This window comes from Hippichthys cyanospilos, chromosome 14 (genome assembly GCF_059441005.1).
Source record: "Hippichthys cyanospilos isolate Australia breed blue-spotted pipefish chromosome 14, RoL_Hcya_1.0, whole genome shotgun sequence".
Lineage (NCBI taxonomy): Eukaryota > Metazoa > Chordata > Actinopteri > Syngnathiformes > Syngnathidae > Hippichthys > Hippichthys cyanospilos.
In genome coordinates, this window is record NC_142382.1 from 3,551,263 (window position 1) to 3,577,042 (window position 25,780).

Here is a 25,780-nt window from a genome sequence, read left to right on the forward strand (position 1 = left end):
TTAGCTCATTACCTTGCTCAATATGCTCTCCCGATGCTCAGGAGACACAAAGCACGCATGAATTTTGCATGTTTTCTGAAAAGCGACGTCAATACTTGGCCATGCATAATTCATCAGCGACAACCATTTCCAAGTTCATCCAAATGTTTTTTCATTGACACGCGCACGCAGAGGGTGTCATTTTCCTTAGCTCATTGCACATGGCGAGCTAATGACAAAAGCTGCTGACTGGCTTAAAAATGACTCTTTGAAAGCTGACAGCAGCGAGTCATTGGGCTCGGTCGGCGGGTTGCTCGGCATGGGGGGTGCGTGACACTGCGGGAGGCCGCTGCAAAGCGCTTCAAATCCATACAGGCAAATTCCACTACTTCACCGAGTTGATGATCATAAATATCAATAACCTGCATTTCTGCTCTCACATTTGAATTGCAAATAATGACACCTTATAAAGTTATTATGATTTTTTTTTGTGGTATATATATATATATATATATATATATATATATATATATATATATATATATATATATATATATATATATATATATGATCATTATTACTACTACTACTATATCCTTGGGCCAGTATACTCCAGTGTTTGAATGAAAGGACATCTTCTGTATAAGGTTACCATGGTGTATTGTTTTCACCGTACCATCTGGTGACATTCTCTCACCGTCACCGCCATCGCCATCACTTTCTTCCTCTCTCTTTCTCTCTCTCTCACACGCAGTTTGTCCCCTTTTTTTTTTTGCCTTGAGTGCACAGACGTGACGCGGTCAAGTTGACGTCAATGTTTCTTTTGTCTCGGCCAAATGACAACAACATTCAGATATCGCTGCATTGTACAGCTGCAGTGAGTATCAAAGCAACTTTTTGATTATGCTGGACAGTTATTGTTTTGATTTATATTTTATTTTGTTGTTTATATGTGCCCTGCAATTGACTGGCAATCAGTTTAGGGTATACTTATCTTGCGCCAAAGTTTATTGGCATTTGCGCCAACTCACTCGCAACATCAGTATAAATATAATCGAAAATGAATGGGCAAATTATTTTTATGGCTACTCCCTTTAGTTCATCTCTTTAGCGTGTAAAAATACATGCTACATATGTTTTGAGAATTGATATTGATTTGGAAAGTCGAAAACTAGACTGCATACTCTTTAGGGTCTCAGTCTGGGGATATAGCAGGTGTCATTAAAACCTAGTTTGTTTTTTGCATCGTTCTGAGTCATCACAACGAGTCTTCGTTTGTCAGTTTTCTGAAACAGAAAATGGATGCATAATTCAAATGGAGTTTCACTATTGGTATTTGATTCTGGAGTAGGCGTGTTGATTTATGACCAACATTGGGACATCTTTAACGACAATGTAAGTAGTTTCCGCTCTTAAAAATAAGCTGGTCCAAGAACTTTTTCAGGACGTTCTTTTAATGCATTTTTATGTATATATACTTTCCCACACGCTGGCTGTCTTTTCAGCCAGTGGGACACTTCCAATCTTCAAACCAAGCCAGGAAAGGAATGGGAGACTGCCGTGGGCGATACCAACTGTAGAATCAAATGGGGGAGTTTTAAAATTTGTATCACAACGTTTCACGATACTAGATATTAACAACGTGTGATAATACTGTCCGTTTGAAAAAATAAATAATAAAACGTAAATCAAATAGAAAGTGTAACATCTCGCTGTTGTATTTTACATTTTACGCCGTCCTATTTCTCCGGTTCACCCCGAACGAACGCCCCCTCTCTCCGAGTTCATGTAAACCCAGAAGAGCAACTCTAGTTCGGGCAGAATGTGGCGCGAGTTGACCGTCTAACGTCCTCTCGGTCGAATTTAAAAGTTTTTTTTTTCGGAGCATCACGGATATCTTTTTCCTTTCTTTTCCCCAAAACGAACAAAACCGCGTCTGGAATAACCAAATTTCAAGGATATTCCTCGTTTTTTTTTTCTTCGGGAAGAGGTGAGTTTTGTGGTCTTTCACGAGGGCTGTTAAAAAAAATTCAAACTTAATCCAAGCCGTGGCTGTGACGTCACGGTTTAAAACCAGTAAAAATGTCCACATTTTTAGTTTATGCTTGGATTTATTATGGCAAGTGCGCTATTTGAACTCTGCTGTAAAAAAAAATCCGTGTCCGGGCACGTAACTCGATGATGCTGCCAGCGTCAATGCGCAGGGAATGTTGCCATGGAATTTTGAAAGTTTCAAACTTTTTGGCAGATTTCATCGCTTTCTGGTTAATTACATAATCGTGTATTATATGCGATGATGAAACGGAAAAATCCTCGGGGTTGCAAAGTTTTCCTTCGAGAGAAATGCACATTTTTTGGAGTAGTGCTAATTTCCTCCCGTTGTGTAATTACTGTGACAAACTCATTTACACACACATACATTCATAAAAATTATATACTATGGAATAATGATGTGTTTGCAGCTTTGAAGATGCCACATTTAAGGCGTTTTTGGGATAAAGTGGCGATTATGTTTATTTTAGTGGATTCACCATGTATCCCTGTAGTTCTTTTTAATGAATCATGAGAATATAGAAATAGCAAGAAATGTGTGAAAATAAGTGTATGATCATAAATGTGTCACCGTTATAAAAACAAGGAAAAGACAAGCCAAGCAAAATAGATTCAACATTTAGTTTGTTTTAAAGATTTTTTGTTTATGGGGTATACCAAAAATGTTCCTGGCTCAGTGTGACCTTCTGCGTCTTAAACCGTCAACATATTTTTGTATTTATTTCGAATGTCAATGGTGAGAAATCACAGAAGAGTTTTACATAAAGCGTGTTTATAATATAATAAGGATACATGCATAGTTGCACATTTCTGCTCGCTTTTATTCGCTAATGCCATGTAATTACCTCATTCTATCCCAAAGTCATAATTATACATCATAACAGTCCATACATTCAAAAAGGTAATACGTTGTAGTTGTTTTAATACAAATATTATGGTAAAAGAGGGTCTCAAAATAGTTTTTTTATATATATATATATATATAAATAAATAAATGATCAAATAAACAACATGGGGATTAAATGTCAAAGACTCTTGAAAGATATGTAAAAATTAGTCTTTGGGACTGATTGAGATTAATAAAAAGTACTACAAAGAAAATAGAACAGGTGCAGAGTTTTTATCCCTCCTAAAATGTTTTCAGCGTTGTAAAAATGTATTCATGAATTTAAAAATGGGTCAGTTTGCCTCATAACACAACAAAAGGGGCTTCCCCTGATTTATACATAACCCTTTTCCAGAAAATGTCCCACAGGAATCCTTGGGGTTATAATTATCTTCTGACAAGGCATAAGTAAATTAAAAATAAATTTTCTTTTATAATGTAAGAAACATGTCCTTTTACAAAACGAAGGAATGAAGAATGGCAGAGATTTATGTCTTTACATTATGTAGGAGTTGGACAGGACGGGTTAGGACAGGACAGGAGCAATATGGTGGATGTCGTCACTGTTCACACGTTGCATAATAACTGTTGCATTTGGTGTTTCTTATTTTCAATTTGTGTTTAAAAAGTGACCAGATTAATTTTTTAATTTATGAGTTGGGACCGGATGAATACTGCTGAAGTAGGAAATAAGGAGGAAATGTGAGGACGAGGACGAGGATGGTCACTGTTTGTTTTGGTGACTCATTGAGATGAATGTTTGGAATGCAGGAAGATAGTGTTTGAGTCGTCCGATTTTTTTTTTTTTTGGGGGGGGGGGTGATTTGATTTACGTCTGTGTTTTGGTGGGTTTCTGCGCTATTGTTTGCTTTGTATTCACTGGGGAGTTACTTGCTCTTAAAGTCAACACTACAAGATCGACTTTGCCTCAGGGGGGGAATTTGGTGGATGCTGAAAATCTGCCGTGGAAGAAAAAGTGAGTTTCACCTGCTAGAGTTGGCTGACTTCATAAATTGTTCAACGGAACCTTGTCATTAGGAGTTAGACTCATTCGTTTAGTCTGTTTTTCCCATGAAATGAGTATCAGTCATCTCTTCCTAAGGAATTTTGAAAATCCGATGGTGGTTTCTGGAGAAAATTGTTTTTTTCGTTTAAGGAAAAAAGTGTGGAATGTGTTTACGAGATATCCTTGATGGAAAACAGGCCCCGAAATACCTTCAAATAAGAGCTAAACAACATTTTTTTTGAGATTATCAATTATGAAATCATCAATCAATTTGAGGGAGGGTTTTTGTATTTCAGAGGCAGTTTATGTGTCATTTCATCTTTTGTTTCGATTTTGAATGAAATTCTGCAAAGATGGATTCCATTTTGCTGCATTCCAAATGGTTATAACTAGCATGATATTGATGGTAGTTTTGTCTACCCTTCTATAGCAAGTTTTTCATTTCTTAGCATTAAGCTAGCCGCTAGCTTGCTAGCTTTCGTCAGACATACAGACAGATTTGGCGGTCCATGGTCAAAACTGATGAAAGGTCCTTTAATCCTATAGTATAGACTTTGAAAATTGTGAGACTGACTCAGATTCGTGAGAATCTGATCAAGAAAATGCCACGAATTGAATGGGAGGCAATGAAAGGTAAGACCAGCTGTCAACAAGTCTGTGTCACTTCTCCACCCTCTGCTGGCAGTAAAAGTTTAAACATTGTTGTAAAAAATTTGAATAATGGAAACACTGAACTTCATTGAAATGCCTAAAGCATTTTTGTCAAACCACACAAATAGAAAATAATAGCTCAAACCCGGAAACGGGAATGCGTCGTCGACAAACCTCGAAGTACTTCTATCGGGAAAAACCGTTCCTTTACACAAACAAAACAATAATCATCCATGGAAACGCAACAATAATTTAACAATATAGAAACTATTTTCTTCGCATTATTTGAAAAAAAGAAATCCCATTGAATCAGAATCAAAGGCAAAACATTTACATTGACTTCGTCATATCTGCCGATATATGTCAAATTTCCAAATATTGGCCCCGACAATCGGCCTGGATGATAAACGGCCGATCACTACTGCATACACGATGTCTTGACAAATAGGTTTTCCAAGCTATTATAGCCTTGCTTCAATACAATCAGCGAAACCAAAAATATGCCTTCCTGCAGTTTTTCATAATAATCCATATGGTTTCTTTTGTTTAAAAGACCTGTTTACTAAACTATTAGCCGGGTGAACACTGTTTGTGAAACGTGCTTGTCCATACATCCCCTCCAAAATGGCTCAGTTCTTCCTGCATTTGTCTCTCCTTCCTTGAATTGTGTTTTCCCCTCTACTATGATTTTTTTCAAGGAAGTGACCCCTTTTGCAAGACCTTTATTCCCCCTTTCTTGATAGCACGCTGGTTTTCATTATGGCTTTTCCTTCCATTGAGGTCAGCCTTCTGCCAGGATGACTGTCTGACAGATTCATTCGCTGGCCGGCTACCAGGTGGATCCATGCAGCTGGATGCTGTTACACATTCCGCCAAGCTTTTCAGCATTCCGATTCTTGCAGTTGAGCGCAAACTTTTGCCGGGACGCGAGATTTTTCCCAGGTATGAAAATGCCGCACGGGACTCGGCAGTAAACTGTCAGAACGCAGGCCGGGATCACAACCAGCGGAGTTTGGGGCTTTGCTGTAATTGCAGCTGGCGTTTTCACCCTCTCCTTAAAGGCTGTCGCGCTCTATTTCGAGCGCACGTAATGGCCGGGTTGACGTCTCTGCGGCGTGTTGCGGAATTACTCACGCGCGGTTCGGGATGGAGCGCTGGGCGGGGAGCTAGGTCTGTTCTAACATGTCCATTCGTGCTGCTTTGCATTTGAGTGCGCGTCTCTCGTTTGAATCCAAACCACATGGAAAACAGCCACTCACGAATGAAGGTATGCTCCTTTTGTTTCTTCAAGAAAAGACTTGTAACAAGCTGTTACCAAAGAGCAGAGTTGTTTTTTTTTTTTTTTTTTTTAAGTATCGCTTGACTCATTTTAGCTATTGTTAGCGACCAGCGTTGAGTATGTAGTGAAACGCACACAATGTTCACTACACAATTGGAAACAGACTAATGACTGTTGAGATGACTCCCTAACAGTGTTGTCGTGACGGCTTCCACTCCCTGGTGACACACGGATCAACCATCTTGGAAATTAGTGTTACTTGCGATAGACATCATCGTACAAGAAAACATTTGCATCTTGCAAGCACATACAGTATCTCAGGTCAAATATTTTGAATGTCTACAGATTTGTCTGTAGTTTTAAAGGTCCGTACAAAATCATGGTTGTGTCTACTTCTTCAGTTTAAGACCATGGTTTGATCCACAAAAAAAAAAAAAAAAAACATAATAACGGAGCACACTCAATAATGCATAAGTGAAGAAAAACAAATATGTTCACAGTAAAATTTTCAGTCGAAGAAAGAGTTGAAAAAAATGCGATAAAACATTGAAAGGGTAAACATATCCTCAAAATTACTGTGAATGAGCGGTGTCCAAACTATTTCGTTTAAGGGCCACAAACAGAAAAATGGAAAAACCCAAGGGCCACTTTAAATTCTTCATCATTAATTTAGTAAACACGCAAAACCCGAGCAAGGACTGCTGACAAATGAATTTTGTGCTGCAAATGGCCCCTGAGCCACAGTTTGGATACCACTTCTATAAATGTCGTAATGAAACCATTAATAAGCCATAAATGGAACAACAATTGATGCGGTATTAATTTTTAACATTTTTGTCCATTCATTTGATGCTATTTAAAATGAGTCAAGTTTGAAGTAGAACCCAAAATAAACTGTAGAAAATTTTTGATAGCTTAATTTTTTTTTCACTGACAATGTGTATATTTAAAAACACACATTTTCACTTATTTTTGACTGAAAATGCTGAAGGTTCAATCACAGTTCAGCTTATGAATGTCACATGACCGACAGGTCAACCATGATTGGTTGTTATCCAAAGCTTGTACACAGGCGATTTTCAGTTGACAGCAAGTAGAAAAATATGTTCTAAAGGTATTATTGTACAGGAAAAATAATTTAGTTTTCAAATTAATTACAGTCAAAATATGAATGTTTACTCCTTGAAAATGACGACTATCCCTTAAAGCAAGTTATACACCAGCTATGAATGTAAATCAGTATGTTATTTTTGTCTGAATATTTTTCACAGAATTTAAAAAAAATATTCAAGTCTTTTAAGAAGCATATTTGGGGAAATTTATTTCTTCTATTAAATAAATTGCAAACCATTCTTCAGAATTATTGAAGGTAATTTTATTTTTTGACGATATCGCCCGGCCCTATTTAAATCCGAGGTCGCTTCAAATCCATTCCTCGACTATCCACTCTGTTAAGTAAGATTACCTCTACGGTAGTTGAGATCTGAAAACCAGTCATTGTCCATCGGGAGATTAGGCTTAAAGGCTAAAGCTAAAACACACTCGCCACTGGCAGGCGCTTTTGCTAACCCGTAGGATAGCGCAATATACACTGGAGTGTGTTTACTCCACGACATCCCAAAAAAGACATCGAGCGCGGGCCCGCTCAAACGACTTTTTCCTGTTTATACCCCGACTGTCAGCCTAGCAACTTGCGGCTTTACGGGGGGGAAAGAAGGAAGGAGTCAGCCTAAGCATCACCATCAAGGCTAAAACCGCCACGTGACCGATGTGATTTAGAGCCAGTCGCCAAGCTCAGCGGCATTTTCTCTTCAGCTGAATAAACAGCTCTCCTGGCCGTGGGAAAAAGTCACGACCTTTCAGAGAGAGCCTTTTAAACATCTCCGTGGGTGCGATATATAGCGGCGTCCGCGGACCGTGAATAGGCCTTACTCGTCAGAAGATTAAAGTGCCATTTTCTGGATGGTTTTCTTCATTTCTTAGCACATCCTCGGCCGGACGGCGTACAATTACCCGTGGCTGCTTACAAAGAGGAACGAGCGATGATATACGCTCTTGCTTGGGTGAATACGGTTATTGTCAGACCTATGTACTGTAATTGTACAATTATAGAGCGCACCCTTGATTTTAGGATCAAATTCTGGTATTTCTAGGTTACAGTGTATAGCTGCGGTCCCCAACCACCGGTCCGTGGATCAACTGGTCCCGGGGCTGCACCCGACATAAGGTTTTGGAAATTATTTAATTTAACAGTTCATATGTTTGTGCTTGATCTCTGTTTTTTGGCGCCACTTCTAGCCGCTGTTGTTATTACATAGTGAAAAGGATGACGTGGGTCCGCAATTTCAATCTATATGCTAAGCCAATAATAATAATGCTGATCTCACATTAGTTTTACCATAAACGCCGTAAATGTCTGGAAATTTTGGTCCGTCTCCAAAAATCGTTGGATATTTTTAACGATCGGAGAAGGGTTTCTGTGAGTAGAAGAAGAAAAGAAAAGTCATGCCATGTTGAAATTTGACATGTCACCATCTGGTGGAAATTTCAGCTCCCCGGTGTCTTTTTTCAATGTTTTTCTTTTGATGTGAAATTCTTTTGATGTAAAGATCAAAGGAATGGACAAAATACTGCACAAGGGTTTAATCACAATTAGATTAATTATTAAAATTAACCCAAGTGCACAGCGTTTGACAATTGAACTCAAAGCTTGAATGTGGTTTCATCTAGTTTAGCATTGCTTTGCCTGTTTATTATGTAGTTATTTGGATAGTTGTGGGACGCTAACAAGGAATGCAGTTTGTGGGCGCTGCATCCCGAATCAATGGTCGCCATTGTCGGAATGAGAAGCAGATGTGAGCGAGGAATTCTACTGACTGCAGCACTTTTCCTTTTTTCTCTTTACGGCCCTCGCTTTTGAACGCCACCACCGTCTCTTCTCGCTCTCTTTTTTTTTTTTTTTTTAACATTGACACTTCCTCTACCTGCGGTGCAGTGACAGCCTCCTCCGGGATCCGCTTTTTTTTAATCTCCAAAGCCGAGGACGTTTTTCTTCTTGACTCAGAATTCTGTGCAGCAGCGAACTAAGAAAGAAACCTAGTTTGAGAGAGAGGCCCACTCTGATTCTCTGAAACCTTTTTTTTTTTTTTTTTTGCGGGATTTGATGACAAGCTCCGATGCTGAGAGGTTTGCCACGTTGACAGAATCTGTTTGTTTGCCAGGCTGAAAAGTCCGCAGGAAGCGCAGTCGGACGCTCTTTTGTGTTACGACCCCGCGTCGGTGTCGCCTCACACTTTAACGTGGCGCTAATGTGATTATCCGCCACTCTCCCTTGCTCCCCCTAATTGGTAGGAGAATTTCCATGGCCTTCTGTGGTCTCGTGCGTAGATGTTTAAACACATTAGAAGATGACTTCACCGGGTTATAGCTGACTCACCTCAAACCGCCGTCCTCAGCGCTCAGCCCACTTTTTTAGGGCCACACAAGAAGATTGCTTCTCACTGTAGTGGTCCACACAGATTCTTAGAAATAGGAATAAATCGGGAGTCAAAGAGGCCGATAACCGATATTTGGATCCGATATCCAGTGTCAGGAATGTGAAAATAGCAGCGGCAAAATTCTTGAAGCATATGTTTGATTGAACAGCTGTTCAGATTTGCGTTAAAATAAAGCATTCTGGGTCATCTGCATTTCTTAAAAATCAAATAATTAGATGGGTGTCAATTGTGATACGGTCAAACTTTGCCATCAAATTGATTCAATTTGCAAGCATTTAGGAATGACCAAATGGTTCAGTTTTGAATAATTGTACAATCATCTGATCTTTACATCAAAAGCATTTCATATGAAAGGGAACAAGGCATCGAGGAGCTGAAATTTCACCCAGATGGTGACAAAATGTCCAAGTTCAAAATGGCACAATTGCTTAGTTATCAATCCACCCCCCTTGTGGAAAATACTGTGAGAATAATGTGGAATAAATAAAATTAAAATAAAAAGATCAAGACACTGCACAAGGATTAAATAAACACATTCTCTACAAGGCTACTACTGTATTTCGGGCGTCCTAAACTGCTCACAAGTCGATCACAAGATAGCCTGACTGAGCCAACGAGTGGGAATCGATCCCACACCAGCTTGGACAAAAGTCACTTTTGCAGCACTCCCAATGGTGCCTGCTGACAATTGTCTATTCATTCAGAAAGAATGATTCAATATTGTGTTGCCAGAAATATGACATTTGAACACCCCCCCTGCCCCCGAGATACCAAAAGGGGGCGGTCAAGCAAAAATATTTCTCAAAATGCCAAACAATCACAATACTACAGTCTGTGAAATGTCAGCAAGTCAGTGGTTTTCAACCATTTTTCAACAATTATACCCCTGTGAAGTATTTTTTCAAAATGTATATTGAATATAATAACATCCTCGGGTCTGCTAGTGCTCGGGCCTGCGAGGAGAGTTAGCGGCCGCTCACCACGCTCTTATGCACTGTGTGTTGGAAATAAACTTTGTTCCCAAAATGAGACACATGCCTGTTCGGCCTCTGTACTACAGTTAGGAGATCCCGTAAGCACGGTTTTAATAAAGACATTTTATGCACTTTATTTATGTACAGTACGTACATTTTTCCGGTCCCCATTAACCACAAAAAACTGTACTGTTCTGTACTTCACAGATGTAAAACCTTTCGGCGCTTCTAATGTTCCTCATTAGAAGTAGCTCGCTTCTCATTAGCCCCGTTCCAGCAGCTGCTCTATATTAACATCTCACATACTCATACTTACACACCCGTGCGGTGACAAAGCAAAACCCCGTTTTATGCTAATGCTACTGTAGTATGTTAGCCATTACCTGCAGCATGGTGATTATGTCTCTGAACATGTTTCATCAGAGGAATGCGGTCCTTATTTAAGTAGGTGTGTTTGGCTTGGCAGCTGCTGTGTTTTTCAAGGCTAATTGCTTCTTCCTCTGTAATTTGATCTCGCCCCAAACTTAGCGATCTCTTAATAATAACAAGGCGGAAGCCTCGGAGGTGAATGACTTCCAGCAGGAAGAAGTGTCGATGCCCTGATTGTTCTCTGACCTTCTTTTGTGTTGTTGTCTTTCCACAGTGGTCAGGTGCAGCCCGTGTCATCTCCATGCTCCTCTTCCAGGCAAGTGCTGAAGCGCGGCTCAAGTGGGCGCGTCGGTGGTGCTGGTAGCGGCCCGGTGGTGGTGGAGGAGGGCGGGGTGGGGGTCACACGAAGATGAGCAAAGTGAACTTCCACAACAACAAAGCCATGCAGGACCGCCGCTGCGTCTGTGTCTTTCTGCCCAATGACGACACACTCAACGTCATAGTTAATGTGAGTGCAACATGCGTGGTTCACATGTTGGAATTTAATATCAAGATTTTAAAAAATTTTCAAAGTGAGGACTGATTTTGATATTGTATCACCAAAATGTTAGAGTAAGCTTCCGGTAGGGTCACATCGGCCAATCGGTGTCCATTTTGACCCGATTTGAATAATTGATATATCTTAACAAAAAGCATTAAGAATAAACAAACGCTTGCAGACAGGATTTATGTTCTTGCAAATTTTTGGTATTGCTAAAAATACATTTTGCAATGGCTTGCACCGCTGTATAAAACAAATAATAAAAAGATCTGATGAGTGGCACCGTTAGAAGTTTGAAAAGAAATCCAAATTCAACCCATTACCCCTTGAAGTTTTATAGTAGTTTTTCAAAATTAATACATCATAAATACAATATATAATTGTTTGCTTGATCGATTTTTACCATATTTAATATGTTATGTGAAAAAACATTTAAATGACGGGGCCCTTTCATCTTTCTATTCTGTATGCGGCCTTCAAAGGAAAACGTTTTGACACCACTGTGTTAAATCGTAAAAAAAGAAAGCGCAAAGAAAAAAAAAAAGCTTTGTCATGTTTCAAAAGAGCGGATTCCTTTTCTTCTCAGGTGAGGACCCTGTGCCAGGAGCTGTTGGTCCAGGTGTGTGACCTCCTGAGGTTGAAGGACTGTCACCTGTTTGGACTCAGTGTTGTTCAAAGTGAGTCCCCTATTTGGTGTCCTAAACCGTCTGCAGTGTACCTCTACTTTTGACTCACTGGATCCTTTTCAGACGGCCCGCGGGGGTGGTCACGCCGTGCCCATTGTGACCACAGACCCATTAAAAACATTTGTAGCTTGGCATTTCTTCTTCTTGGCTGGGAAAAGCGCGAAATGTAGCATGTCTCACCTAGCTGTCATGGAGGTCTCCATGAACCCGGGCCTCCTCATCCTGACTGGCTCCATTGTGCGGGGGTCGAGTGAGTCACGGACGACACATGACGCCGGCGGCCAACTGCAGGGGGAGAGAGCGTGTTGCAAAAAAATGGCCGGTTTTCAGACAGCTGGACTCCAGATGAGCCAATGGCCGGCGGGCTGGCTCGGAGCCAGCGGGTCTGATCGCGGGACATTCCACAAGTGTTTGTCTGAACAGCGTGAAATCCCCAAGGCAAACAGCGGCCACCCTACCGCTTTGTCACACCCGCCGGCCCCCTCCTCATGGCCTCGGCCCGGGTCGCCGCACCGGTCGTCGCTTGGTGCGCGCCGCTCCTTCTGACTCCCGCGACTTCCTTTCGCAAATAATTTCTTGAGGATAGCCTTTTGTTCTCGATTGCCTTACACGGATAAATAAATGATACATTTATGTAAATGGCCTTGCTTCTGTCCAATAATCATTTATAATTATTATTTTTTTACTTTTGATCAAACGACCCCAAAATTATTATTTGCTGGATCAAAGTGACTTTTTTTTTAAAAGTCATTGGTTGCTTTTGCGTTATTTTTTCTCTGACCAAGAGTACATTATTACCATTTTGGGGTGCCCTCCCCGTTAAAAAAAAAAAGAAAACATTTTATTTCACTCTTTTAACACTGCCTTCCATCTCTTCCATCAAATTATTTTCGTTAGTTTTTTTTACACGGCATTGCCATATCAGAATGTAATTTTAGTATTTGCCATTACCTGCCAAAAAGTGCATGGTGGGCCGCAAAGGGCCCCCGGGCTGTAGTTTGGACACCACTGGCCTACCGGCTAGCATCAATATGATTATTCTATCATCTACACTGTAGATTCTACAGTGTACATATACAATGTAATTTTAAATATGGGATCAAATAAGATTGAAGCTGAATAAATAAAACAAAAGTGATGTAAACTGAAATCTGTGCCTTTTATCCCACAGATAATGAACATATTTACATGGAACTGGATCAGAAACTGTCCAAGTACTGCCCCAAAGAATGGAAAAGGGAAGCCAGCAAGGTAACTCTTGTCAATCTTTATTCACATGACCGCTCTGTTCCCTAAGCACCAGGATGGCCGAGTGGTTAAGGCGTTGGACTTAAGATCCAATGGACAAATGTCCTCGTGGGTTCAAACCCCACTCCTGGTATCTTTTACTTATTTTCAAAGTCCAACCTCAATGAGGTGGCTTTTCCGTTTTCAAAACATGACCTGAAGGATTTTTACATCCAGCGCAGTTCTTTCTGACCGCCTCGAGCGCGTGTTCGAAGAACAAAGCTTCCATCGAGAGCAACCGGTCGGATCCTTAACATCAAACAAGGTGGCAGACAAAGTAGTCGTAAGGCGATACAGTTGAAAATCAGGAAACCTGATCGAGTCCATTTTAGAAGTGACACGCTCGAGTATCCACCCCCCTTCCCTAAAAGATTTTGCAAGATGTCAGCAAAAATTGAGTACTCGCACTGGTATCGGTCTAAAAAAATGGAATGTAACATCCCTCGTCTGCATGGTGAATTTTCTTGTTTTTATTTGTCATTTTATTTTGGGGATAATTTATGGCTAAATGGCTGCAGTTTGTTCAAATGTTTATGACGTTTTGTGTATCTGAACCTAGAAGAAATTCTCAAAGTGTATTACTCCCTCTAGTGTTACGTGAAAGAATCACTGAATTATTTGTTCAAATACGGGTTTAGTTACCATTTTTTAGTTTTCTCCGTGCAATACGTTTTAACCAAATCATTATTCAAGTACAGTATTTTTGTTTTCCAATATTTGAGTTTAAATATAATATCAAAATTTTGCATAATGTTATAGTTGTATGCAGTAACATTAAATATATTATTTTGCCTCATTTCTTCAGCCAGGTGGTGTGTTTATTGTAAAAAATTAAAAAAATCACTGCTGTACTTTAACCAGTATAAACTGAATTGTGAAACCGAGGTACTAATCACTGTCCAGGCCCCAAAACTTCAGGTGCCCGAACAACTAAAGTGAGATTTTTATCCGCTTTTATCAGATGCAGGCAGCTCCTTAACCTGCCTGTTGGCTAGCAGAGTGTTAAATATGAAATTCTCCTCTTTTTGAAGCGAATAATCACCTGTGCCTTCTTCAGGGAATCGACCAGTTTGGCCCTCCCATGATCATCCACTTCCGAGCTCAGTATTACGTGGAAAACGGACGTTTGATCAGGCAAGTCTGGCCTCCTCCTCTCATAGCGTGAGTCAGCTACCTCGCTAATGCGCTATGCTACGCGTGTGTGTGTTCTTAGTGACCGCGCCGCCAGGTACTACTACTACTGGCATCTGAGGAAACAGGTGCTGCTCTCGCAGTGCATCCAGCGGGAGGAGGCCTACTTCCTGTTGGCTGCCTTCGCCCTGCAGGCCGACCTGGGCAACTTCAAACGCAACAAGCACTTTGGCAAATACTTTGAACCCGAAGCCTACTTCCCGCCCTGGGTGAGTGTGACAAGCAGGACCCGTGTGTGGTTCCCCCCTTTGCCCCTTAAATACCATAATTCCCTAAATATAGGACACATCTGTGTATAAATCTCAAATTTTGGTATTTTCTTTGTTACCATGTATAGGATGCACCAGCAGTTTGATGACAATGTAAAATTGATAGCAAAACAGAATCAATTTCATCTTTATAAAATCTTCATATTTTCTTGAGATGTTCAAATCTGTGAGTTAAATATTAGTTGCAGGTTAAGTTACTGGTAAGTGTTTCATATTTGCCATAATGTGAGCAGTTATTGAATGCTGTATAATGTTTTAGCTATAATGTCTAGCTCATTCTGTTATGGTAATTATTGTAAGTAAGAATATGGCCAATATAAAAATGCACATTTGTGCTTCAAAACACAGCTTCTGTTACTGATGGATCAATCTTCTTCGAACGGTGTCGAAAAAACATATCTTTTTTAGGACGCCTATTGGCCTTAATTTTTCGGAAAAAAAGTGTGTTTTATATTTGGGGAATCACAATATTTCTTTTACCATATGTGGCCTTCATCCCGCATTCTCATTCATCCTGCTTTGCCACCACATTGAAGCCCCTATGATTTAAAAAAAAAAAAAAGAAAAGAAAAGTGGGGCACCAAGTTTTATTTTTGTCACTGAAAATGGCACACATTTTTTTTTCGTGTGTGTGTGTGTGTGTGTTTTCCCGGGTCCCAAAACCACACCCGTCTGATTGCCCTACACTTCCTGCAATCTGCCGCCTTATCACAACAGGAAATGAAACGTCAACATGACAATCACCAGTGGTGGCATGCTAAACCCGCTGCAGCCATATACATAAATCAAAACATCTGACGTTCCCCCCACTCAGGTGATAGCCAAGCGTGGCCGGGACTACATCCTGAGACATATCCCCAACATGCACAAGGACCAGTTTGCCCTCACGGCCTCCGAGGCGCACCTCAAGTACATCAAGGAGTGCGCGCAGCTCGATGATGTCACCGTCCACTACTACAAACTCTACAAGGTAAGCCGCCATTACCGCCACAAAAGGTCTCACAAGGTCATTGCCATTTGGGGAGATACAGCAAGTCTGCCGTTTTTGCTGTGAAGCAGTAACCGCAGATCACCTGTTTGGTCATGTGATGTTCACAATCTGTCGTTTTCAGTCAAGTAGAAAATGTGATTTTAAAAGTTTTAATTGCAACTGTATCTGGTGCAGTGGTTCTCAAATGATCTATTTGGGTACATAATGCGACCCCAGCCACTGTTGTAGCTTCTATTCTATGTGCCTTATAATGCGGTGAGTCTTATATATGAAAACAGCTTTAAAATGAGCCATTCATTGAAGGTGCGCCTTATAATCCGATGCGCCTTGTAGAGTGGAAATTGTGGTATATGTTACCCGTTTCCTTGAACTGTTTATGCTAGACAGGTGGATGATGCTAAATCGAGATAGACTCCATCTTTAACAAAAACTGATAATCTGTTTTTGACAAATACTGACCACATAACCTTGATTTAGGACAAAAAGGAAGTGGAAGCATCGCTCACTTTGGGACTGACATTACGCGGGATTCAAATATTCCAGGTAGAATCATTCATCTGGAATGGAAACACTCTACATCCTTTTCAATGTTCTATTACTTAATCCCAAAGCAAAGCAGTCAGCATCTCCATTAATCTTTCCTCTTTCTTGGCAGAACATCGGCTCTGTGAGGCAGCTTTTGTACGACTTCCCGTGGACCAACGTGGGGAAGCTCGTCTTCGTGGTGAGTCACGCACGCCATGGCATCATCTTAAACCTCTTCTGGCAAGGCTTCGTTTCTCTTTCATGCTTGTTGTGCCTGTGAGGCCCTCTGGAACGAATCTGGGATTTAAGAAGGCTTTTCCTGCCCACACAAACTAGACCTACTTAGAAAATATGATACAATGTGTACTAAACTTTTCAGACACTTCTAGCTATCAACCGCAGAAGTGCAATTGTTCATATCCTGTAAAGGCCAGCTTGGATGAATTTGGCATGGAAGAACCTGTCAATCAAACACGTAACACTTAGCACAGTAAAATGTAGAGCTGTCACTGTTGAATCTTCTTACAATTGACTGTTCAATTGTTCTCGTTCTGAACTGACATTGTTCCGCTGCAGTATCATGTTATTGCCACTAGAGGGTGCTAATAAACTATAATGAAATGAAATGTTATTTTTCCATTTCGGCCCCCTAAAAAACGAACAACAGGTTTGAAATGTGTTTTTAAATTAATGAAACATCACCCTATAATAGCACTTCATAAAAATAAATTCTAATATCATTATAATATTAAATGTAAAGAATTGAACATGTTTTTTGTGGTAATTCAATAGACAGATGTACGTACATTGTGTGTGAAATTAAATACAGCCACACAAATATATGGAGATGGTCACAGCTAATTTTGTGGTTTGTAATTATGTTTTTTTGTTTAAAAATGTGTCAGTGCCAGGGTGAATGGGCTTCAGACACTCTTTATACTCTTTCCTTATGTACCTGAATAAATATAAAGTTCCTGTCCGAAGAGGTTGAGTGGTAGAAGGGGAAAAAAATAAATGGAAATACTAAATATTTTAGTCATTCTTCACAGAGGATAAATAATACACACTAAGCCTTGATGCTGAATTAACAAAGTATTAGAGGTGGGAAAATGAAGCTTCAAGATGCTTTATGAATGAGTATTTTTGACTCCACTAGAAAACACACTGACGAGTATAAACTACATGAGTATAAAAATACAGCAATTGGCTCATAAGGCATCTTACTACATTTTCCCATTAATTCTAAATTCGATTCCTTGCCTATAAAGGTCTACGGAAGACCCCATTAAATCTCCTCATTAGCCATTTTTCCATGGGAATTTATTTCCGTGTGAGCGGCACTACCCATAACCTGAACTAGACTCCGTCATCAGCGCTCCCCAAAATAAACGTCTGTTTTCACCCAGTTTTGTTTTGCATTTGACCCAGTTGCGCGGCGCCGACATGACGCTCGGCTTCTGCATTTCCTCCTCTCCCAAATAAGAGTCGCGGCCACACCCGCGCTTCCAGCTCGTCATCGCAGCGCACCGCGGCAACCGCTGGGCGGAGTGACGTGCGGGTCAATAAACAGCAGATGTTGCCACTGAGGGGGAGCTTGAGTAGGCTGATGCAAGAAGACAAAACTAAAGTCGTGTTTAGACTTCCTCCTCATCCTTATTGATGTGGAACGAGGTCATCGCCCTGACCCTCTGATTGTGCTTTAGATATTGTTTGTTGAAAAGTAATGCAGTGGAAAAACAGATGTTTCCTCTCACATAATGAATAACTCATTCATTGCCAGCCAATTTCCAACAGTCCTTTAGCCAAGTACTTGAAAAATAAATAGATTAATAAACACATGGAATTGAATGTCTAGATTCTTGAAAATATGTAAACATGCGTTTTGAGGATAGAATCTGTTCATGACTACTTTGTTGATCAAAATAATTATGATTATCATTATAAAAACAGCACTAGGACTTGTATGTATCATAAGATATTGGCTGCCACGATTAATTAATCCTCTGTGATGTTAACATTTAAATAGCCGGCTACCATTCATGTCAAATCAAACACTTTGTCATTCCACCACCAGGGGGCAATGTTTCCCAATGTTTACATGACTAAGGCCTCTGCTTTTTTCACCGGAATATATGATTTACCAGTGTGAAATGGCGTTGAGTTTCTCACCTGATTCCGAATATACACAGTCAATTGAGACCCAACATTGGAATAAATTCCCTTTGAAATGACCGAAAATGACATTTTGACTGCCAATTGATTAAAATTTGCATAAAAGTAAATAACGTGCTTGGTTCTAAGTCGGCTTAATTGTTTTCTTTGGTTTGCACTCAGCAAGTAAGTTAGCTGTGTTTCCCTGTGTGTCAAGTTATTGCCATGTCTTGGGTGAATTTCTTTAAATTATTATATACTTTATTTATTTTAGTTCATTATTATTTGTAAGTATCAAGCTTTGAAGCCTTGAAAAGAACTGCAATAAATAGACATGTTTGATCAAACATGATGAGTAATTGCGCAGCACTTGTTCCTCTTGTTTGTGTCCAGCTTTGACATTGCTGCTTATGAACTGCTCATTTCTTCACAGGGAAAAAAGTTTGAGATCCTCCCCGACGGGCTGCCCTCAGCCCGGAAGCTCATCTACTACACGGGATGCCCCGTGCGCTCCCGCCACCTCCTGCAGCTGCTCAGCAACAGCCACCGACTCTACATGAACCTACAGCCGGTCCTCAAGCAGGTTCGGCGGCTGGAAGAACATGAAGGTCGGTCACAAGCTAAGTTCACATTGCAGGCCTGAATGCTCTTTTTGGGGGGAAATTATTTTTTTTTTGTGAGGTCGTTCACATTTCCAAATAAAGTAGTGGGACATAAAGGTCGCATTTATTTGGAACTAATACGGTAATTTTGATGGTATAAAAATGCACATCTGTGCTTCAAAAATGTGGCTGATGGATCAATATTCCTAGAATTGTGTAGAATAGGAAAGAAAAAATTGAATTTTTGAGTTTCCGTTTATAGGACGCACCCATACTTTTGGCCTTCGTTTTGGGGGAAATTAAGCATGTCTTTATTTGGGGAATTACGGTACAGCTAGCTCTCCTTTCATTGAGCTGTCTTCATCTCGTCCACTATTGTTGTTCTGGTATTTACAACCTACCTTTTGAGGGTAAAATTGTGACGTTTGTCGCCTGTTTGTTACGTGCGAGTCAGATGAGTTCGGCCTCAGATTTAATACCACATACCCAAGTCACATTTGAAAAAATGCGACATGTGTTGTTCATACTACCATCAAAATCAGATACAGGTCAGATAGGGGCAAAAAAATCAAGAGTCCACTCATTTATCAATGGTGCACATTCAAACAAATAACAAAAATTCTTAAATTCGTATAACGCGTGTATATTTGTGCTTCCAGAGAAGAAACAGTACCGCGAGTCGTACATTAGTGACGCTCTGGATCTGGACATGGACCACCTGGACAAGCGCTCGCGGGCCAGCGGGAGCAGCAGCGGCAGCGTTTCCCGCCACAAGCGTCTGTCCCGCCACTCCACCGCGAGCCACGGCAGCTCGCACACATCCGGCATCGAAGCCGACAGCTTCCGAGCTCCCCACCCGGCCCCGCACGGGCCCCTGAGGACGTGCGGCTCATCAACCAACAGCCACGGCAGCTCGCACACGTCGGGCGTGGAAAGCGGCGGCAAGGAGCGCATCCTGGATGACGACGGTATGGTCAGTGGGACTGCTACCGGAAAAAAAACACCAAAAGGTGCACAGTTGAACATAAATCTATTTAACCCTTGTGCAATATTTTGATCATTTTTAGGTCGTTTTTTTTTCTCCGCGTCATTCTCGCAGTATTTTTGCCGATTGATGGCACACTCCTGGTAGTGTGATAACTAAGTGGTCGTGCCATTTTAAACTTTGACATGTTGTCACCATCTGGGTAAAATTTCAGCTCCCCGGTGCCTGATTTCAATGCTTTTATTTTGATGTCAAATGCCTTTGATGAAAAGATTAAAGGGTTGGACAAAATACTGCACAAAGGTTATTCTGAAACAATTTTTAAGCTTGTTCAATAATTTGTAAAAAAAAAAAAAAAAAAAAATGTTTCAAAGTTTAGCAGGTTAAAATGAAATAACCATAAAACCCCCCTTAAGTTTGTTCAGGTAAAAATACATCTATTACCATAGTTGTCTGGATTAGATTTTAACAAGACTTTCAAATCCCAGCAGAGATCGAGATGCTGGTGGATGACCCCAAAGACTACGAGGAGCTGAGCGAGACATCCCTGGACCAGGAACTGTGCATTCACATCACTGAGGACATGTTGACCATGTCCCCGGATTACAACAACGGATTTTCTGGTAAAAAAAAAAAAAAAAAAAAAGTCACCTTGCAATGTCAATTTGTTTAGAAAATCTAAAAATGTCAAATTTTCAGGTCTCATCGTCAAAGATGTCAGCTCGTCCACGTCCAGCTCCTCGGAGACGGTCGTCAAGATGAGAGGACAAAGCATTGAATCCCTCCCGCAGGTACAGTTAGGAATAGATTTTTTACTCAACTTTTTTAATCAACACAACAATATATTTTAAGGATTTTGGTGGCAATTTCATTAAAAAAAAAAAAAAAAAGCTTAGTACTTAATTGAATCATAATTATATTCTTTAAAACTCATGATTTGTTTTGGCATTGATCTGAACAGTTTTTTAATATAATCAAGAGGAATTTATTTTTTCTCCTTCCGATAAATATTTCCACAAATCATTTTTAATCTTAATTTCTGATGGTCTAATAATCAAGTTTGACTGACTTATCTGATTGTTTTGTACCCTTTAGTGCAGCTCCATCTATTGGTTGCATAACGCAACCCCAGCCATTACTGTAGATTCTATTCTATGCGCCTTATAATGCAGTGTGCAGTGAAAACTATATTATTTTTTTAAACCGTGGCATTCATTGAAGCTGTGTGAAGTAAGTAATCAATTACTTCAGGCACAGTTTTGAATCCTGCGATAATTTGGCAACGATGCGTCCGGTGTTACGCTACACAGCAGCTAATGGCTGATGTCCGTTTTCCCGTCGGCAGACGTCGGCGTGCAGGAAGCCCACGTCGTCCAGCGACCGTCACAGCCAATCCCTGGACGACGTCCGCTTGTACCAGAAGGACTGCCTTCAGTGGGCCGAGCTGTGCCAGGATACGGCACACAGCTACACCTTCGGGTGCGCCCAGGAGCTCAGCGACGGGGGCGGAGGAGGCGGGGCCTATCAAGGCCTGGCCGACCAATGCGCCGGAATCAAGAGAACCAGCAAGTACTTCTCCCTGGACCTCACCAGTGACGACGTGCCCGAGTTTGTGGTGTGAGGTGTTCCTAATTTTTTTTTTAAATGAGTACAGAAGAACGCTAAAGGGATCGCAAAATATTTAATGTCGCGCTAGCAACCAAAGACCAGGGGAAACGGACTCTCACAACAGGAAGTGCAGCGTGCCAAACACACCTTGATGTGCCTTCATCCAAGACAATCGCTGCCGCCATTTTCAGCTTTTGCCCCGCCATTTTACGCTTGCTCGGCGCCATTTTGAGCCAAGAGGTAACTCATTCACTGTCGGCCCTGTGAAAACGAACCCGTTGACGTCTATAGTCGTCCATGGCAGTGAATGAGTTATGCACTGTATAACCGAAGCGTTCTTTGTGCTGTTTTGAGACCTCGCAGCTCACGGTGCAACAATATAACCCTTGTTTGGTATTTTGTTAAATCCTTTGATCTTTACATCGAAGGGAAAGCATTGAAAGAAGACACTACGGAGCTGAAATTTCACCCAGACAGTGACCCCATCTCAAAGTTCAAAATGGCACAACCACTTAGTTATCACACTACCGGCAGTGTGCCATCCCTTGGCTAAATATGGTGCCGCCGTAAACAAGAAAAACTGTAAGTTCTTAAGTGTTGCTTCAACTTTATTGTTTACTCGGTAATAGTGGTGGGGAAACGAAGCCTCATGAAGCTCTTGATATTTTTTGCTCTTCTAGAGGGCACTTTTTTTCTCTAACGATGCGGTGGTAATTGAATATGGTTCCATGTCCTAATCATTTTGAATCAGGTGTTTTGGGGAGAGAAACAAAACTCAAGAACTGGACTTTGACACCTATGATCTCAAATTCATTTTTATCATGATCCACATCAGATAAATTTGAAGTATGAGCCACAAAATGGTATGGCCACAAAAAAATGTCAAAAAGAGAGTTTGATAACAAAAATGTGGTCAAAGTTGAAGACAGCTTGAACAATTGGGATTTTAACCTGAAACTTGAAGTCATAATTAGCATTTCGCAAGCCACACAAAATGATATGGGGAGCCGGATCGTGAGTTTGACACCAGTGATCTCGAGGACTAAAAAATTTACGTGATTCACGAGGCCTCGATTTCCCATCACTGTTCGGTAGTGTTTTAAATGGGCCTGATTGATTAATCGGGCGTCTGATTTAATTGCCTGATAGTTTATTTTAATTGCTAAATAGCAATGCCTGATTTTCATGATTTATTTAAAGGATGCCATATTGTTTTAAACAGTTTAATTAATGTATTTAGTGTTGAAAGCGTTAATCACCTAAATCAAATACATTATTCATTACACCTCTTTTAATCAGCTGTTGTTTTTTTTTTAAATTAAAAACAAAAAAAATCGGTTATAGGAATTTTATTCTGCCAAGTATAAGAATCAAAATCAGCCTAAAAAACCCATATAAATTGAGCCCTAGTTTTAAGCTTACCCAGCAGCATTTTTTGAAAATTTTCACCACTCTTTAATTTAAATGTTACTCGGCACCATTTCAACCTTGCTCTGTGTCAATTTAAGGTCATTTGGTGGCATTTGGATCTTGCCTGGTTGCTATTTTAAGCATACCTTGCACCATTTGAAGATCACGCCGCACAGCCAGGTAAATTTTGTCTACTTATAGTTTCAATCTCACTTAAAACAGTTTAAAATAGCTCACTGTAAATTAAGAGTTTGTTACTTCTTGACGCCAGTTGACTTCCGTGTTGTTTTTCCAGTCAGTATTACAAAAAAAAAAATCACCAAAAAAAACATCTCAGTATTTTGCACGTCAGAGCGTTTATATTTTTGCTTTCACAGCTTTAAAGGAGACGTACCGTATTTTCCGCACTATAAGGCGCAGCCTCAATGAATGGCCTATTTTAAAATGGTTTTCATAGATAGAGTGCACCGCATTATAAGGCGCACAGAATAGAAGCTACAGTAGTGGCTGGGGTTGTGAAATGCATTCACTAGACCAGATTATAAGGCACAACTGTCAGCTTTTGAGAAAATTGAAGGAGTTTAGGTGTGCCTTATAATGCGGAAAATATGGTACGGGAATCATGCTTTTTGTTTCCCTACTGTAATTCAAAATGGTCCCCAGGTGTTTATCGTGTCTGTGATGTATTTTGATCAAAATAACCCAAGGATCAACAATTCCAGCATGTGTTTTTGTGTATAGAACAAAAAAGTCTTCTGAGAAGCTTTTACCGAGATCTTAAAGGGAAACAAAAAAAATATATAAAAAGCAAAGAAACATTTAGACTTTTGAGAATATTTGTTCCATGTAGCCTGCAGTCTATGTAAACCCGGAACCACTCCTGACTTTGTATGATAAAACTACAAAAAAAAAATGTGCAGGAAGGACAGAAAAGTCATGACACACAGCTTTAACTATGCTTTTTTTTTTTCCTCTGCTGCATCTTTTTTTGTTTTACCATCTGTATTTCTAACAGGTTGTTTATTTCTACATTTTAACGGGTGACAGATGTCCCCTTTTATGGACAAAGACACTTCTTATACCGTGATCAAGGTACACAGCCATTTAAAAAAAATATATATTGCTTTTGTAAGAGTCTGTCTTAACGTCTCTTGTGTTGTCCTTTCTGTGAAAGGATCTATCTACCTTCAGGAACACAAAAATATATATATTTTTTGTCAAGTTGTAGCTGAAAAAAAAAAAAAAGATTTTTCATTGTTCTTATGAAGTCTAGTTTGTGTGCCTTTTGGTACTAATATCCTATTAAAAAGGTACATTTATTTGCCAAAATGTCTGCTCCTGTGATGTTTTTTACAATATTATTGCATATATTTTTATACTGGATAAATACATGAGTATAGCTGGTTATTCAAACACTTTTTTGGAGGAGGGCCTGTTTTTTCTTTTTTTTCCTTAGAGGAATATTAATTGACATAAACGTTGATTTTACCTTAAAAAAAATCCCACCCACACGACTGCGTTTTTGTTTTATAGTAGTTCAAAATAAATGATGGTCAAAAGTGGTTTTTTTTGTGTATGTACATTTCTGCTGCCCTTTCACGTGTCCTCCTATGTGTTTAATTATCTGGTCCAGCAGATGGCAGTGTTGTCATATTCCTGCCGTAACATTTTCATTCGATAAAAAAAAAAAAAAAAAACTAGTAGCACTTGCTACGGTTTTGACACGAGACTACTTCAAGGTACTGTATGAAAGAAGAGAACCCATTGTAACATTCTTCCCATTGACCACTAGAGGGAGCCATTGTGTCACTAGTAGTAGAATATCCTCGACTCCAGAGATTTGTTAATGGACATATAATCTGATTATGATTATGTTTTATTACCTAAGGATCATCTTTATCTTAGCCAATGCAAGCCGGTGTTTAGAATAATAAGATGATTCTTTCTATGATATGTCGCTAATCCATGTTTAATAAGGTGTGGAACTTTACTGCGGACCTGGGAGCTTTTATCTCGATTTACTTCTGAGATCATTTATTTATCAAGGTAAACTGCTTGGTATATCAACTGCAAATCTACCATCTATCTAAAAATCTAATATTTTTTTGTCAGAGTTTTGGCTTCAGATCACTTCCGGACGACTGCATGCCACAACTTTTCAGATCCATAAATTCTTCACAGAGAGTAAAGAATATCTACCTGTGAGTATTTGCATAATTTCTGTCAACTTGTGCTGCCCCATTATTTGTGTCTCAATATATATATATATATATATATATATATATATATATATATATATATATATATATATATATATATATATATACTGTGTATCGAAGAACTCTTAGTTGTCAAGGTGCCATTGTGACGCATTGTTTACACGTGAATGTTTACATGATGGGGGGGTGCTTGGATTGCATCATTCGTTATATGTGACCATCTGCGACCCCCCCAACATCCCCCCATGCCATCCATCCATGCAGGCAGCTGCTGCCCTGCCCCAATGCCTCATGGGATTTAGCCATGCTGCACAATCGCACAGTCACCTAATACAACATACACACACCACACACACGCGCATTAAACAGTCCAATCGTAATGAACTAATTACATTTGATGGGGATAAGAAAGCCTGGCTTTGAATGTGAAAACATCACAAAACCAGCCCTAGCTAATTCGAGTAGACAAAAGAGAAGGTCGGGGGGGGGGGGCTGCGTTGTCGTCGGTGACGACTCCGGGAGATTCAGAGAATGGATTTCCCTCTTTGTGTTGCCATGGCGACAGCCCTGGATGGAGCTTGACTGATTTCGTGTACAGCTGCGCACGGCGCCGGAGGAGAGA

At 40.1% G+C, this 25,780-nt stretch overlaps 1 protein-coding gene and 1 non-coding gene across 7 annotated transcripts; both read left to right on the forward strand.

Moving 5' to 3' along the window:
• The first annotated feature begins 1,813 nt into the window (after positions 1-1,813).
• On the forward strand, positions 1,814-24,268 carry frmd6 (FERM domain containing 6). 6 transcript variants are annotated; one of them, XM_088433898.1, is made up of 14 exons: positions 1,814-1,969; positions 10,968-11,201; positions 11,821-11,911; positions 13,092-13,171; positions 14,265-14,341; positions 14,421-14,607; positions 15,482-15,637; positions 16,136-16,201; positions 16,314-16,382; positions 18,768-18,942; positions 19,596-19,946; positions 20,410-20,544; positions 20,621-20,712; positions 21,267-24,268. In XM_088433898.1, exons 2-14 carry the CDS (start codon positions 11,103-11,105, stop codon positions 21,540-21,542), a joined length of 1,854 nt encoding a protein of 617 aa, XP_088290024.1. In that variant the 5' UTR covers positions 1,814-1,969; positions 10,968-11,102; the 3' UTR covers positions 21,543-24,268. The 6 variants fall into 6 exon arrangements, with proteins under 6 accessions (XP_088290024.1, XP_088290028.1, XP_088290029.1 ...); XM_088433902.1 differs by having other exon boundaries at positions 20,413-20,544; XM_088433903.1 differs by having other exon boundaries at positions 19,596-19,904.
• trnal-uaa (transfer RNA leucine (anticodon UAA)) lies at positions 13,219-13,301 on the forward strand. Its single transcript has one exon. It is a non-coding gene; the product is annotated as a tRNA-Leu (tRNA).
• Positions 24,269-25,780: the final 1,512 nt, after the last annotated feature.